Consider the following 18249-nt stretch of genomic DNA (forward strand, 5'->3'; position numbering starts at 1 on the left):
TTTGCATTTGTTCGCAAAATTGCAGTCGATAGTCAATATCATCTTCTACTTGTGTCACTAATTAGTGAAATTTTATAAAGATGGAATAGACAACCTAAGCCTTGACGTCATAGAGATGGGCGGAGCTTATACTGACTCAAACATTTTCGTTACTAACTGTGTTGCTAACGGTAAATCACCATATGCAATTTTTCATTAGTGTTAAAATAAAATAAACTAAGTGATGACATTTCAAATGACATTGTTTGGCGATTTATCTTAGCAACTGTGGTTAGCAACGAAATTGTTTGGAGTCAGTATAAGCTCCTCCCACCTCTGTGACGTCAGACTTAGGCAATCTATTTTTTAAGTCAGTATAAGCTCCGCCCATCGCTGTGACGTCAGACTTAGGCAGTCTATTTATGTCGATGTAATACATTGAGAACAATACTTTGACTCAAATTCATTTCTAAACCTACGTCACGATCCGTATGAGGATTATCAGCAAGTAAATCGATGAAGATGAGAATCATCGATTGTGGGACGACCAGATCTTGGCAAGTCACGCACATGCCCATGATCTTTGTATTTAGCAAGAATTTTTCTCATCCTAGATCGCGACATTGCTGGGCGATCGTCATGTAGTTCATTAAAAAGTAAAATGATCAAAATTACCAAACAACTATTTATTTGTTTGTAAAAATATCATTCAACGTAACGATAGCTAGGAACAAAGCAAAGCCACTTGGATTATTTCGGTAAGTTCATGCCATCGCGATAGTTTGAAAGCATTTCCAATTATTTTCAGCGCCTCCTAGAAATTTTTACAAATATAACGTTTATTAATAAAAAAAAATTTTTTCGCAAAATTTTTCTTATGCAACCTAATTTAAAATTTGCTCTAAGATACTCAAAAAAGTGTGTTCTTTCAGATTATCGCATAAAAAGTTGGAGTTGCCATTTAAAAAAATGTTGCCCTCTTTGAAACCGAAAATGTACGCCACTGTAAAAAAAATTTAGGCATAGGAAAAGACGACAAATTTATTATAGTCTTTGACAACCGCAAGGATTCTTTCAAAAAGAAACTAGTTTTGAAGATATTTCAGGTGTTCCAGACTTTTTATTCACCCTGTATGTATTAATAAGATAACAAAAGCACCAATGACAATGAACTTACCTTTAAATAGCCGCTTAAGGGGGATGAAATAGCTGTCACAAACTTGAGCTCTTCATTATTCATACTTGTGGCCGAAAATCGCAAAGTTGCGAAAAGCCTGTCGTGAGGGCTATTACCTAATACTTTCCCTCATATTGGTATTTTTTTTCTGAATTACCGGCATTAACAAACGAAGTAATTGGAAATAACACTTTTCATTCATCCTCAAATAATTTTTCCAGTCAGAAGGTTTCAAGGTTAATCCATTAAGCAAATTAAGATGAATGTGTCTTCTTCTATTTAGGAGCCATTGTTTCCCCATCTGTTTTTTACGTACAGACATACAGCCGTAGATAACACAAGAAAATTTTCATCCATATTGCTAAAATTAAAAAATGCCAGTATAGTACAAACTACTGCGGCAGAGTGATTAGAACGTTCGTGAATGATCCCTAAAATTACAGCTCACTTTTTGATCGCTTCATTGGAGTGATTTCGCGCCACGCCATTCCATTTGGAACGCCCATGAATAGCCAGCTTAACGACGGCTCTTTGCTCACTTTCGAAGAAAAATGGACCAATGATGCCACCGTGAATCCGTACCAAACAGTTACTAGTTTTGAGTGCATCGGCTTCTTAATGATGACGTTTGGATTTTCTGAGCCCCAAATGCGAAAATTTTGCTTATTCATGTCAATAAGCAAAATTGTCGCCTCCGATGCAGTGCTGCCAAGCGATCTTCAACCCATTATGTGAACCGAAAACTCATGAGGCTTCAGTTCTTGGACTAATTAAACTTTGTAAGCCTTCATACCGAGATTTTCATACAAAATTTTCGTCAGTGAAGTACGAGAAACGTTCAGTTCCTCAGAACGATGACGAGTTGATGTTGATGGGCCACAAGATTGTGCATTTTAGTTTATTTAGTCGCAAGCGACCTCGGCTACAACGAAATGCACGATGTCACTCAATCAAACAGAGCTTGCTTGCAACTAAGACGCTGCAGTTTAACATTAGTTTTGTGTTAATATGGTATTATCTATTAACTTACAAATGGTAGTATGTATTGTTAACAAAGATAAAACGAGTATACCTGATGCTATTAAAGATTAGTAATGACATTTTATGCTTCATACAGAAAAACCTTCAGATACAGATTTTTGTACTTTTTACTTATGCTTTTACACATTTTAGTAATGGTGAAACCTTTGATAAATATACAATATTTTCAATTACAATACTATATGTTGTAGTTCCTGCTACCATAACAGCAAAATTGATTCCAAAAATTTAGTATACAAAGTAGCATTAAATCAAACTAAAAAGAATTGTTGAAAAAATGTTTACGTTTTGATTTTATTGTTGTTGTGTCAATATTCTTTACCACTTCTTCACCACGCCATATCCGATAATTAAAAAACTCCCCAAGATCTATTTTCATAAGTACTTCCCAAATAGATATTCTTCAAAATACATGAAATTTGTATATGACCTTTCCTCCTAATCATGGCGTGCTTACTTAAAAAAACTATTTTGTAAACATCTAAAATAGTCGAATTCGAACTTATTTCTGAAGAAAGTTGCAACATGGCATCCAAAACGTCAAACATTTTTTCAAAAGATGCACGGCTTAACCCGAAAGTTTCTAGTTCTAGTGCTAGTTCTAGTTACAAAGTCGTACTTATATTAAAAATAGTTGTAAGTACACATTTCTTAATACTCAATTTATTTTTCTTGTTGTTTTTTTAAGATAGGAAGTATTAATTACAATTATCTTAGCTGATGTAATAGATAATTCCAAATCTAAAAAAACATGTAAGGAAAACTTAATCAAACCAAAAAAATTTTTTACGTCATACTTTTTATTTACAAGAACCCGAAAAGTTATGAGGATTCCAACTAATTTGAATATCCCAACAACTCGTAAGAAAAAGACCAAAACTTAATCAGACTTTGGACTTTCTAGATAATTTATACGTTTGGGTTTTTTTTGGCAACTTTTTCTCTATCTAATAAAATTAACACTTTTGATGGGTTTTCATTTATAAAATCCACGATACGATATCCCTACTACTACTACTAGAAATCCTACAGTATCAACAACATCACTATTACTACAGCAATTCCTTTTCCTGCCACCTTGAGAACAGGTTGACGGCGCTCCATTGTATTAAGTAAAATACACGTTTAAGTGTTGCGTTTTTCCAATAGAACTGTCAAGTGAAATAATTAATCGAACAAAACAACTCATCGCAATGAAAACTTCCCGTTTCTATTGTCAGTGTTTATTCTTTTATTTCTTTTGCGGTTTTCTTGGAACAACCTTCGGTTTTATTCAAGAAATAACTATTAACGGTAATTATCTTCATGTTTTTATTCCATTTTAATATTTAAATTTGAATATTGTTTATATATATCAAGTTATAGTTTCGTTTCATTCAAAATTTAATAAATTACAATTAGATGATGAATCATTTTTTTTCGTTGTTTGGAAACATTTTTAATCGTTTTTGTTTTGAATTAGTAAACATGCAATGTTGGATTTTTATTAATTACAGGTTCACATCACAATAAAGTTGTAATTTGTCACGTTGAAATATGGAGTGTTTATCGTAAGGATGCTGGCGCATTTAGTATCGAAGAAATCGATCCAAGTTTATGTACTCATCTTGTATTTGGATATACTCATCTTAATGAAACAACGGATGAAATAATTATTTTTGGTAAATATTAAAAACTAATAATTAATTATTGTAATTGTTGTTTTGTCTTCTTAACCTCGTGTGATATTGGATATGAACGTTAAATTTTTTTTTTGTTCTATATCGATGTTATTTATTTATTTATTTTCTTCTACATGTTTCGAGGAAACTGGGCCCTCATCATCAGGAAGAGATCGTCAAATTTATGAATAAAACCTTTACCATGTTCTGTTTTCGTTATTTGATATTATTGATGATTATTGATTATTTATATAACTTTTGATATCTTCTCGTTGTTGTGGCGTGTTTATTTTTGGTAATGGAGGATTGTGATGATACATCAAATAACGAAAACAGAACATGGTGAAGTTTTTATTCATAAATTTGACGATCTCTTCCTGATGATGAGCGCCCAGTGAGTGCGGGAAGTTAGCCCCCCATTTTTTGATTTTTAATTTTTTTATTGTTGTTCTAGATTGTTCTAGAGTTGTTCTACATTGTTCCAAAGCGGCAAATCGAAAAAATAAAAACTCCGCGAGAAAACCGAAAAAACAGGTTTTTTGACTAGCCCCCCATTTTTGGAAAAATCTAATTTTCTTTGTTGTTCTGGGTTGTTCTAGTTGTTCTAGTAATTGTTCTAGAAAATCAAAATTATGGGTTACAGCATTACGAAGTTATAACTAAAAATAGGTTTGGCCGCCGAAATGTCTAGTTGATTGCTGTGACTATAGTTTTTCTATTATCAATTCCATATTACAAATATATACTTATTATAGCTAACCCAATGTGGAACAGCTATTATTTTCACTAGAACAACTCTCTAAAGGGCACTTTACTCTTTGAAAATTAAAGTTTTTGGAAGTTTCAATCAGTAATTCTTGTGTCAGCGGTTTTATATTATACAATAAGAATTAAAAAACATAGAACAACCTAAAATAACTCAAACTTTGCCGATTCAAATTGTTCCAGATGTGTTTTACGTTTAACACGGACATTAATTTTGCAAAATCACATATTTTTTGTTGCTCTAAATTGTTCTTGATGTTCTAGGTACTTAAAATGTTTATTTAATCACTGCGGCATTAGTTCTTTTAAACTTTCACATTAAAAATTAGTACTTACAACAATTAAAACAATTCAGAACAGCTGTTATTTTCACTAGAAAAACCTTAAATTTCAGTTGTTGTGATATTAAAAAACTAAAAAAATATGGAATAATCTGACCATCCTAATTTTCTAAAAATCACAAGTTTCACCTTTCTCTTTAAACTCATAATAGTAAAACATAAGATGCGATTTAAAGTATATTTTATTTTGTATAAACTAAGTAATAAATTAATAAATAAACTAAACTAACAAATAAAACAATAACTATTCGATCAGTATTACTATATTAGTACAATAACTTATTCTAAGGTAAACTATAACTAAATAAACTAAATTATGTAAATAAACTAATATCATGGAATAATACGGTTAAATCACTTTGCTCATTTATAAACGCACATTTATTATTGTATATGCACATTTGTGCGTTTATTTCAGTAGCTTTTTCAACTTGTACGGTTTTTTTTCGTAAGTCATTAAATAATACAATAATCCAATTGGCATTATTGCGCACAAATGCCGGCTAGTGTCCTACATCATTCAAAGATTTCAAAGATTCAAAGACAAATTGCGTGCGTAATCACTCAATTTTGTTTTATTGTTCTCTCCATTCGTTGTTTCTATAAACAGACCACATTTTTTGCAATTGTTGCTTAGAGTTTGCATGTAGTTTTCTATTACTTGCTTTAGCTGTGCATAGCCAAATATTATTGTTACGATGTCAATATCGATTGGTAAAATTATGTTTTTATGGAAAGTAACGTTTAAACAATTATTGCAGTTTTTAGTCCTACAATAACTAATTTCTTCTTTAAATAGTTGTGTGCAAAGAAACGCAATATTTGAAATAGCATTCACTATTATCACGCCACCAATATTCTGGCTTCCAAAATAATTTATTCCTGTTAACAGTTCAGCTCTTTTTTTTATATGTTGCTTTACTAGAACCGGTTTTTAAAAATAATTTTAGGAAACTAAAACAATCTGTGCAAACATTCTCAACATGATTTCTAAATGAATTGTGTGTACGGGCAAATGCTAAACTATGAAATATACTGTCGAATAGATATTAATGAAACTTACTTATGAATTTATGAAAGAATTACTAACTGAAACTTCCAAAAATTTTAATTTTTAAAAAGTAAAGTGTTCTTTATAGAGTTGTTCTAGTGAAAATATTAGCTGTTCCAGATTGCTTAGGTATAATATATATATATATTTGTGATATGGAACTGAAAATAGAAAAACTATGGTCACAGCAATCAACTAGACGTTTTGGCAGCCCAACCTACTTTTGTTAGTTTAGTTTATTTATTAATTTATTACTTTGTTTTACAAAATAAAATACACTTTAAATCGCAACTTATGTTTTATTATTATAAGTTTAAAGAGAAAGGTGATTTTTAGGAAATTAGATTATCAGATTATTCCATATTTTTTAATTTTTTAAAACTATTATTTTATTAAAGGTTGGGTTCACTGATTCAACAAAACCTGTCCGATATCACAACAACTCAAATTTAAGGTTTTTCCAGTGAAAATAACAGCTGTTCTGAATTGTTTTAATTGTTGTAAGTACTAATTTTTAATATGAAACTTTAAAAGAACTAAAGCCGCAGTGATTAAATAAACATTTTAAGTACCTAGAACAACAAGAACAATTTAGAGCAACAAAAAATATGTTATTTTGCAAAATTAATGTCCGTGTTAAACGTAAAACACATCTAGAACAATTTGAATCGGCAAAGTTTGAGTTATTTTAGATTGGCCTATGTTTTTTAATTCTTATTGTGTAATATACAACCGCTGACACAAGAATTATTGACTGAAACTTCTAAAAACTTTAATTTTCAAAGAGTAAAGTGCCCTTTAGAAAGTTGTTCTAGTAAAAATAATAGCTGTTCCAGATTGCGTTAGCTATAATAAGTTTATATTTGTAATATGGAATTGATAATAGAAAAACTATGGTCACAGCAATCAACTAGACATTTCGGCGGCCAAACCTATTTTTAGTTATAACTTCGTAATGCTGTATCCCATAATTTTGATTTTCTAGAACAATAACTAGAACAACTAGAACAACCCAGAACAACAAAGAAAATTTGATTTTTCCAAAAATGGGGGGCTAGCCAAAAAACCCGTTTTTTCGGTTTTCTGAATTGAAAAATATAATTTTTTATCAATTAATTGTAACAAATGTAAATAGCTTTTGTATTATTGTCTGTATTTTATTAACTTTTTTGTCATGGTTTACTAGATCAAATCAAATAAATTCATAAAAAATTATATTTTTCAATTATCTGCAACGGTTTTAATTTGTAACCATTTTTGATGAAATTTGGTATATGCCCATTTCAAAATGCGCTTAATGTAGTGGTGTACTCAGATTTTTTCTAAAAAATTTCCTACTATGATTTCTTCATTTTTAGCACCTAAAAAGTGAAATAGTAGGACTTGACTTTTCTAAGAAAAACATGAACTCTTTGTCTGAAGATACAGTTTTTTATGGCCTAAAATCCAAAAAAAAAAATGTCGAAATCGGATAATAAATAAAAATTTTACGAGGGTGCTCCGCTTTCAAATGGGTCACACTGTATAATTCTTCTTTTTAATTACATTGTTTTGAACAAGTCAGTATTGTTTCTTATTATTAATAAGAATTCTTCGCATTTATTAGCTATAACAACAATGAGTAATACTTTTTAATGTGTCAATTAAGATTTTTCAAAACATTTCAAATGGTATTTATAATCGATTTTTTTTTCTCTGTAGACGCATACGTCTTTGATAGACACAGTGAAAACTGAAACATTTTCAAAATGTTAATAAAATGGCATATTAAATCCAGTTCCTACAGCTCCAAAATGTCAAACACCTTTATACTTATTACTTCTGCCTAAAAAACAATTCACCCGAAACTATTTTCAAAGCCGTGTTAATTGATATACAGTTAAATGAAACTTGCAAAAAAAAAACCAAAAGAAAGTGCATCCCTACTGCCGCATCCCGCATTTCGATCGCCATTCTTCTTTATTCCTGTATTCTTCTTCCGATAAGGCTCAATCAGTCATAGTCTACCTGTTCCCTTAAGTCCAGGATGTATTTTGACTACTTCCCCTCTTTTTGAAGAGCTCTTTCTGGTCAACGATTGTCAGGCATCCTCATCATATGGCCATGCCATAACAACTATCGCGATACTCTCCACGCTTTTCTTAGAAAGCCCATTTCCACCGTTTCAAGATTTTTCAAGCTTTTTGTTATGAGTTGCCAGCATTCTGATCCGTATGCTAATCAATTTACTGACCATATTAACATTTTCAAACTTTTTCGACCTTGTCTGTTTGCGTGCTGTTTTGGGTATCTTTTGCAGATATTTTTTCTTCTGAAATTATGCTGCACAAATATCTATATTTCTTGTATCTTCCTATTTTATTGTATATTTGTAGTTCAGGATTGCTCATGTTATTTTTTATTACCATGTATTTTGGAAAGTTGGGATTCAATTTGCATCGTTGAGATGAGCACTGAAAAGTTAGTCCAATAAACTATTTAATACCGTTGACTCACACCTTTTTGATTTCACCATGTATTTTGTATTATCCATATTGTGGATTCTGGATTCGCGGGAAGCCAGGCTGCACCGCCCGCAGCATTTTGACCTCAGCAGATCCCTTGTACTTACTCCCTCTTTTAGTCAGCATTAGGGTCCTTCCAGCCATATTGCCTTGGAGGCAAAGGCTAGAATTCTCCAAAGGATAATTCCACTCATGCGAATCTGGATATGTCAAAAAATGGATACCCTTAATGTTTGGAGGGCCACGCAGTCACATTTCGATTCGTCCTCCTCACCTCATCCCCTGCAAATGTCGGTGTCACTTATTCCCATGTTCAGTAAGTGCTTCTGTAGATGCCTGTGTCCAGTGATTAGACCTATAACCAAACGTAGGTTCTTCCTGGACAGCCTCATAAATAAATCTGTTCGTTTAGGATCAGGGTCCATCAGAGTCTCCTTGGCTTGGCGACATCCTGGTGACAGGACCCCAGTAAGTTTGAAACTTCTTACGTGTTTCCTCTTTTTGAAGCTCTATTAAAGTTTGTTGTTGTTAAAGTTTAATTGTTGACACAATGAATGGTTCTGGCGATCCTGGAGGTTCGCCTGCAGGTTTCCTTGCCAGTTTGTGCACCATGTCATGAAGCTTATTTCCCGAATAACTCTTTGTCCAGCAGATCGTAATCTCATTGCTAGCGGCTGCCTCACAAAGATTGTTATGGCAGTCCTCAAGCAACGAGGATGAACAGCGATACCGCCCGAGCGGGAAGAGGGCTTGTCAGAATATATTATAATTTTTTATGTTACTAATTTTCTTGGAAATTTCCTCAGCCGCCAGAGAAATGGCCACCAGATCCGCTTGGAGCGCGGTGGGCCAAATTTCCAGCGGTTTCCCTACTCCGTCCACCCATAATTGGAGGACAGTTTCGTCAAGTATGGATTGTTCTCCTACCATTATTTCATACGGTCGTTCTAAGATAAAACGCGTTGGACTCGTGTCTACCCTGCCATTCAGGAGCGGCTGTTTGCTACATGCCTCCTCCCATACCTGGCTAGTCAATTTTCCACATTTATAAAACCATTTATCGTTAAGCACTCGCAGCGGGATCATTGTTGCTATCACCGCCTCTTTAACGTGATAATTGCTTATCCATATTGATATTCAGTCCCCACTTTCGATATTCTTTCATAAGTTTCCAGAATTTAAAGTCATTATCATACTTATTACATTTGCTACAACAACTTGATCATCAGCAAAGAAGAGAGATGTCAGGCTTTGATCTTCTTGATCTTTTGAGACTTGTCTTCTCTGTGTTATACTTTAAATAAAGTAGGAGAGAGGCAACACCCCTATTTAAGACCTTTCCTTGTCGAACAGAAGTCAGATACATATTAAGTTTTCTACCTTAATGATACTTCTAGGGTCCCTATAGATGTTCCAAATGGACTGAATATATACGATACTAAGGCCAGTCTTCGTCGGGATCTCAAACAGATTTTTGTAGACTTTTTCTAGATCTATGTCTAATTTGTTGACAAATCTCTCGCTTTGAATTTTTCGATTAATTGTTGGAGGACGAAAATGTTATCAGTACAAGATCTTCCTGTCACTGATCACTCTATTCTTCCACGTCCTCCTATGACATTTCAATCTTATTGTTTAAGACTTTTCCTTACTACCTCCCTACTCCACTAGTTACACGTACGCCTCAATAATTTTGGCACAACCTTTTATTCTCCTTTTTGAAGATCAACCTGATGTAAGGTAAGTTCTAATCTTCTTCCAAAATGCTCCTGTAATATCAGTATGAAGGCTTTCACGGCCGGTTTTGGGTTGGGTTGCGTTGATTAACGCTTTTCTTTAATTTAACCATATTTTGAAGTTTTTCTGACCACCAATTGGGGTCTTTTTCGTTTGAAACTTCTCTGTAACGCAAGGTCTCCAGGGCTGTTTCATAAAGATTTTTTTATTTTCATATATATTTGCTCGGGAGTGTCCCTCTCTATACGAACTGTGTGTGATTTGTTTGCCAGAGACAGTTTGTACAGGAATTACAAGGATTCTTGATGCAATAAGCTCTTGTATCTGTTATTTTAAGTCTAAAACTTTGCCGCTCTATTACATAGTCTATTATATGTAGAGTGGAATTCTCTGGTTGGTTGAGCCCATGTAAATTTAGTACTACACATTTTTTAACTATATGGAGCACCTTTGATGCATCTTAAACAGTGTTGATTAGCAATTTGTTCATATAGTAATTTATTTATCGATGCAATATTCTGCTAATACATTTTTTATTTACATATAATTCAAAGTGAGGTGATTCACAAACACAGCGATCGTTGTAATTAATAAATTGTGCCTTCAAGATTTCCAGTAAACCTTTCTATTATTCGTTTCTTATAATTAACAAGAAATCGTATAGGAATTTTGAATAAAGTCAATCAAGTTATTAAAGGACGTAATGTAGATGCTCCGGATTACATTTATTAACATAAAAAACAGGCATATATGTATATTGTTTTTTTTTTCATCGATGTCACAAAAATCTAGTTAGTTAGTTAATTAACTATTTCTGCTCTATTCCTCACAAAAGCTCATTTATTTATATTTTATGTTTTTATTTTCGATTTAATGTTTTTTTTACAGAATCTTGGACTAAATTGTTAGGAAGGAAATCGCACGAAAATATTTCAAAATTAAAAGCAAAGAAACCCGATATAAAAGTATTAGTGTCTATGGGTGGTTGGCTTGATGGTTCAATAAAATATTCTCGACTGGCTGCCAATCCAAAACGAGTTCAACGATTTGTTAATAATACCTTGGATTTCATAAAGTAAATAAAAAAAAAATACTTTAATTAAAAGAATTTTAATTATTTATTATTATTTTCTTCACTTCTAATATAATTCACAATTAATTTACAGAGAAAACAGTTTGGATGGTATGCATTTAGTTTGGCAATATCCAGGAAAACGTGGGGGATTAACTACAGATAAAGAAAATTATATCCAATTACTAAAAGTAATAAGATCCAAATTTATGTCTTTCTTGTCTTAATTTATTGATAATATTTTTTTTATTACAGGAACTTAAATTTGCATTCAAAGAATTCAACTATACTTTAACAGCTTGCATTGGAAGCAGCAAAGATACAATTGATTATGGGTATGATATTCCAAAATTATCTGAAATTCTAGATTATATGTTAGTATATAATTATGATTATCACGGATGGTGGAGTCGAATGACTGGTGCTAATTCTGGCTTAACTGGACCGGATTTTCTTAATACGGTAAGTTTTCAGCGCTTCATTTATTTTACATCTACAGAGATCTTATATATCTCGCAAAAATTATGTTTATGTTATTTATTTCGTGTCCTTGGCTCTATTAGTATTGATATTAGATAAAAATTGTAAAAGAAGTTGTAGAAAATTATGTCCTTAAGTTCGTTGTGATTTGGCAAACTTTTAGAGGTCTTGATGAACCTTTGTATTACTTCAAGGTCTTGTTCCTTTATGTCAGTAGGTGTCAGATGAACCTTACCGAAAATGTTGTGTCTCTGACAACGCTATATGTTCAGCAGTCTCTGACTCATCGTTGCAAAGTCGACAAATTTGATCCTCAGCTTGACCAATATGGAAAAGGTGCTGTTTTAGGGGCGTGTGGCCGGTCAGCGAACCTGAGAGTGACCTTAGGTCTTCTTCGCCTGTGTGTGAACTGGAAGTTCTTTCCAGCGCAAGACTACCTTTGAGGCCTCCCATGTATTAATTACCTGTTTTAACCATTGAGCTGGCGCGTCCGATTTTATAACACGAGAGGGCGCGTGTCATCAATTTTATGACATCAGGTCCGTATTAATAAGAATTACGTTATTTTTAATAAAACACATTTTACTAGAGTAAAAATATTTAATTTATATTAAACAGTTGTTAAAAACAAAATGAAATCAATGAAATCGATTAATTTTTGAAATCTAACTACATTTGCAGTAACCACAGTTACGAAACTACTGTGCACTTGCACTGTCTCACATGAAATGCAACATAGCTTAATAGTACAGGCATTGGGTAGTTTTGCAGAGGAAAATTTTGCTTGGAAAACTGTGACCTAATGATAATATTGAGTTTTCGTCCGTCTTAAGATACGCACGGCTAAACCCAAATGTTTTTAATTCTGGGTCTAGCGTTAGTTCTACTTTTTGGTTCAATAAAAATATCCCACAATCAAACGCTGAATAATAATTAAAACTAGGATTAATACTAGACTTAGAAACATTCGGGTTTAGCCGTGCGTTTCTCAAGACGACTAAATCCAAATGATTCTGGTTCTAGGTATTGTGTTAGTTCTAGTGATAGTGCTAGTGTAAAACTAGAACTAACACTAGACCTAAAACTAGAAATATTCGGATTTAGGCGTACGTCTCTCAAGACGGCTAAACCCGAATGATTCAATTTCTAGGTCTTGTGTTAATTGTAGTGATAGTGCTAGTTCGAGGTTTAGTGTTAGTTATAGTTTTAGTTCAATAAAAATATGCAACATAGTGATTTCTTATGCTAACTAGTGCTACCTACCATTGTCACTAGAACTAACATTAGACCTAGAACTAGAAACATTCGGGTTTAGCCGCACGTCTCTCAAGACGGCTAAACCCGAATGATTTTAGTTCTAGGTCTTGTGTCAGTTCAAGTGATAATGCTAGTGCAATACTAGAACTAACACTAGACCGAGAACTAGAATCATTCGGATTTAGCCGCACGTCTTTCAAGACGGCTAAACCCGAATGATGCTATTTCTAGGTCTTCTATTGGTTCTGGTGTTAGTTCTAGTTTTAGTTCAATTAGAATATGCAACATATCTTATGTTAACTAGCGCTACCTACCACTGTTACTAGAACTAACATTAGAACTAGAAACATTAAGGTTTAGTCGTCTTAAGCCTTTGAATATATTGAATATGTCCATAAATTCATGAAACACCGAAATGATTGAAATATCGAAAAGATGAAAAATATTTCGGTTCCGACAAAATTATCATTACGGATCTGTATTTTTCAAAAATGTGCAAACGACTCTAAACCTTCATGTATGACTCAAAACCTGTTTATAATACATTTATATCCCTTAATACATCCCATAATATAAATACGGCCTTATAAATCAGCAATTAATGTATACATCTTTTGTTCAAATCATGTTCAAAATATATAGTTACATGAATACTTTAGCGTTAAATTCTTTCAAATGCATAATATAAGGAGATGTATTATAAAAACGAAACTTGGCATAAATTTTATGACAGTGCGGTCGCTCGAAGATTAAGTGGCTTTTTTGGAATCTACAGCCGGGTTGGGATCCAATAAAGAGGGTCTTCGCTTCCTCTTTCGCCAGCTTGTCCGCCTTTTTATTACCCTCCATATCTTTGTCACCTGGAACCCACCATAGAGTAAGTTTTCATTAGCCCTGCCTAGTTTTCTCAGGTTTCCGATACATTCTTTGACCAGTGCTAATGTGTGTACAGTTTTTGCATTCTACACAATTTTCTGTAGCAGCATCTGCATTCTGCCAATACTACCACTCCTCTTTACAACATTTTGCATTCTGACATTGTACTCTTTAGCAAGCTTTGCATTCTGCCTCTATTCTTCATAATCTAAAATTTGTTATTGTATTCCATGTTTATAAATATGCCTTCTGAATTTGTCGGAAACTTTCTCCTATTAATTATCTGTTGGCATGATTTGCATGTTGCCATGAACTTTATTGAGTCTATTCAGATTGTAAATTCAGTAATTTACAGTTTGTTTCTATTTCTCCTTAGTAGCTTTTAGCATTCTGCACATTTCTGTATAGCACCTCTGGGGTTTTTCCAAGATCTCCGTTCACTATGCTTCTTTTCTTGTTTACCACGTTTTGTATTGTTGTGTGCTCTAAACTCTGCATTTCTTGAATGAATGCTTCTAGAAATAGAATGACACGTCTGGATTGCAAGACCCGTTATTGCTGTAGTTTAATAATTATCTTAGGAACATTAAATGCTTTTGCTGCTTTTTCTCTTAGAATATCATCGGGAATATCATAGTACGGTACGACTTCATAGTCTTACAATTTTGGTTCTGATCCATTACGGTATGACCCAAATAACGGAGAGCATGTTTCTCAAATGCTAGTTATAGATTTTTTGGGTGTCCATTTAATGTTCATCTCAAAAGGATTAATTTGAACATTAATTGATTTGATTTCATTGATTTAGTTCCTTAGTCGTTTGAAGGAGCAGAAACTTGATAGTCTTAATCCTGGTATCTTTAGGACCTTAATATCCTATTTTATAACTGATCATGTATCATCTTAACAAACAAAACATTAAGTAGGGTCACGAATTTTAGATTACTTGTATTTTATATCCTACACCCTTTGTGTCCCGACGGTACTTTAAAGTACCGGTAGTTTTAAACACTCATTTTAAACTGTAGTCTGTAACCTGTATAAAAAATGACGCAATCTGCACTGTAGGGTTTTAGGTATATTTAAAATTATTCATCCACATGTGAGGTTAGAAGTTTAGTGAAAAGTGGTGTTGCTAAATTTTGTTGTTCAAAAAGGTATCTTTTTGATAAATAAATTGATAAACGGCAGGATAATAACAGGAACAACATTGAGATTGATGTTAAAATGAGCCAAGCGAATACAGATACGTTTTGCTACTTGAATAAAGCTTTGACTGATGAAGAGCTTGAAAAGTTTGTATTGAATTAGAAAATCTTCCGTTGCATAATTCTGAACAGACAGACATAGAAGATGAAGAAGATGACATTGTTCTTACCAGTGCTAGTGAGGTATATATTCTAGAAGATGAAGAAGTAGAACAACTAACTAATCAAAATGAGGAAAGTGGCGCTGAAGTAGTAGAAATACGTGGCTAAGGGCCCAAGAAGAAGAACAAGGCAGACATTGATAGAAAATAGAGAAAACGGAAAAAAACAGACTATATCCAGAGGGAATAATTGGTGATGCTTTTGCAACTTGCAATAATCCTACAGATTATTTTTTAACACTGATTAGTAACTGTGTGAAAGATATTACCTTTCAAACGTTAAAGTTGAAAGGAGAAGCGTTACTGTGTTTTCTTGGCATACATTTCTTAATGAGTTATCACAGTTTGCCAAGCTATAAACTCTGACAGAATGAACTCTAAACAATGACGCGTAACAGGTTTCAGGAGATTTGATTATATCTGCATGTCAACGATTATTATTATTATTGCTGCCGGGCTGAGGAGAGCGGCCCCTCTCGTTACCGCGACCTATAAGATCTATTGTAACTTTAGCCCTCCAAAGGTTTAAGGCAAATGTAGGTCCTTAATGAACCTTAGTATTGTCCTGAGGTCTTGAACCTTTATGTCGGTAGGTAACAGGGGAATTTTACCGAAGACGTTGTGCCTCTGGCGACGCAATTGCACAGTATATGTTCAGCAGTTTCTGACCCGTCGTTGCATAGTCGACAAGTTTGATCCTCAGCTTGTCCAATGTGGAAGAGGTGGTATTTTAGGGGCACATGGCCGGTTAGGTAGCCTGAGAGCGTTCTTAGATCCCCTTTGCTGAGGCATAAAACCTCTTTGGTTTTGTTTTGCGACGGAGTTATCATACTCTTCGCTTGTCTGTGACCTGGAAGTTCTTTCCAGCGTAAGGCTATCTTTGAAGCCTCCCAGTTGTTGATTATTTGTTTTAGGTGGCTTTTTTGTAGTCCACATCCAGGTTGGGGTCCAATGAAGGGCGTGTTTGCTGCCTCTTTGGCCAGCTTGTCGGCCTTCTCATTGCCCTCAATGTTGCTATGACCTGAACCCACCATAGGGTAACATCATTGCCCCTAGCGAGTTCTCTCAGGTTGTTGGTACACTCTCTGATCAGTGCGGAGCCACACGTGTAGGCCTGAATTGCCTTTAAGGCGGCTTTTATTTGTAGCTTCCTTCTCCGAGTGAAAGGGACTATTTCGATTTTATTGGGATTGATGCTGAGCGCATTGCTTCTGCACCAAGTACTGGTGAGTAGTAGGGCTTTCTGCATTAGCTGAGTTATGATTGAATCATATTTACCTCGGATTGTGATTACCAGGTCATCAGCATACCCTTGTATCTTAAATCCGTTTTTAGTTAGGGTGTTCATCAAGTCATCAACTACCAGGCACCATAATAGAGGTGATAGCACTCCCTCTTGGGCACATCCTCTTAGCGCCTTTATAGTCTGCCGACTTTTCAACATGGCTATACACCACTTGATTGTCTACGTTTAGAGCCTTCTCTAAGGATTCATATGAGGTGTTATCAAACGCACCCTCTATATCTATGAAAGCACAAAGGGCTATCTCTTTGGTTGCAATTGCCTCCTCTAAGGTGCTAGTCAAAGCATGGAGAGCGGTAATTGTTGATTTTGCTTTCTGGTAAGCATGTTGGCTAGGGTGGAGTGGATTTGTGACAAGCACTCCATTCCTTAGGTATTGATCGATTACCTTTTCCATCCCTTTGAGGAGAAATGAAGTTAGGCTAATTGGTCTGTACGCCTTGGGGTCCGCGTTTGAACGCCTACCACCTTTAGGTATGAAGACCACCTTTACTTTCCTCCATAGAGTGGATGTCAACGATACAGCATTATTCCTAAGAACAATACGGATAAACTATACAAGATTCGTCCGTATTTTGAAACACCTGAAACCGTCACTTCTCAAGTTATTATCATGGCACTAGGCAGTTGGTTGTGGATGAATCCATGACAATCTTCAAAGGGAGGTCAAGTATGAAACAATTCAATCCCATGAAGGCATTGAGAAAACCTGAGCTTGTGAAACAATAAGGTCTACAAAAAAGGTGCACCAAAAAATTTTGTAGATGATAAACGACTGAAAAGAGGAGATTATGAAGTGGGTAAAATTTTGTTCTAATTTTCATGGAACAGAAGACACCACATTAAAAAAGAAGCAAAAGAATGGAACAAAAATTGATGTGCGCTGTCCTTCAGTCGTTGATGATTACAATAAAAACATGGGTTCGGTAGATCATGCCAATCAACTTCGTCAACTTACTGTCAACGTAAGACATGGCAACCATGGTTCGCACTGGATTACTTTTGGAAAAGAAAGAGGAAGGTGTGAAAATTGTTCTGCCAAAGCTATTTAGTCCAGACCCCACTCAAAATGTACTGCATGCAAAGCTTATTGATGTTGTAATGAAAAAAACAACTGTTTTTGAATATCATGATATGATTTAGCTAGTAATCAAAAATGTATTATTTTTATATTAGCAATAAAACTTTTTGTATATTGTAACATCACCAAAATATATTTTAAAGCATTAAAACGGTACTCTCAAGTACCATTATCCCGCTGGACTGGGGGCATTGTCACATTTTGCTAAAATTGATTCCAAACGCCTTTACTGACTGTATTGTGATAGCGTTTTAATTCTGTCACAAAGTTTCAAAATTTTTGACTTCTTGAGGCACAAAGGGTTAAGCATACAAATTGTTAATAACATTTAATTCAATTTTTTAGGAATACAGCATAAATTATCTTTTAAAATTAGGCGCCAATCCCCACAAATTACTTTTGGGGATTCCACTTTTCGGAAGAAGTTATATTCTAAATGACACCAAATCATTCAACGAAAACCAACCGAAATTTGGACAACAATTCGTTGGCCACGGATTCGAAGGACCTTACACTAAAGAAGAAGGATTATTAACTTATCACGAAGTAATATAA

The 18249-nt window shown here is 34.0% G+C and overlaps 1 protein-coding gene across 2 annotated transcripts in view; it reads left to right on the forward strand.

The window, feature by feature from the left end:
* The first annotated feature begins 3014 nt into the window (after nt 1–3014).
* The window catches only part of LOC111424333 (probable chitinase 2), a 76220-nt gene continuing 60985 nt past the window's right edge, over nt 3015–18249 (forward strand). For both annotated transcript variants that reach the window (XM_023057840.2, XM_023057848.2), the window contains exons 1-6: nt 3015–3490; nt 3694–3858; nt 11145–11331; nt 11423–11519; nt 11584–11790; nt 18040–18240. In XM_023057840.2, coding sequence (XP_022913608.2) covers nt 3391–3490; nt 3694–3858; nt 11145–11331; nt 11423–11519; nt 11584–11790; nt 18040–18240 — 957 coding nt within the window. In that variant the 5' untranslated portion in view covers nt 3015–3390. The remainder of the gene's footprint in view (nt 3491–3693; nt 3859–11144; nt 11332–11422; nt 11520–11583; nt 11791–18039; nt 18241–18249) is intronic.

This window comes from Onthophagus taurus, chromosome 7 (assembly GCF_036711975.1).
Source record: "Onthophagus taurus isolate NC chromosome 7, IU_Otau_3.0, whole genome shotgun sequence".
Classification (NCBI taxonomy): Eukaryota; Metazoa; Arthropoda; class Insecta; order Coleoptera; family Scarabaeidae; genus Onthophagus; species Onthophagus taurus.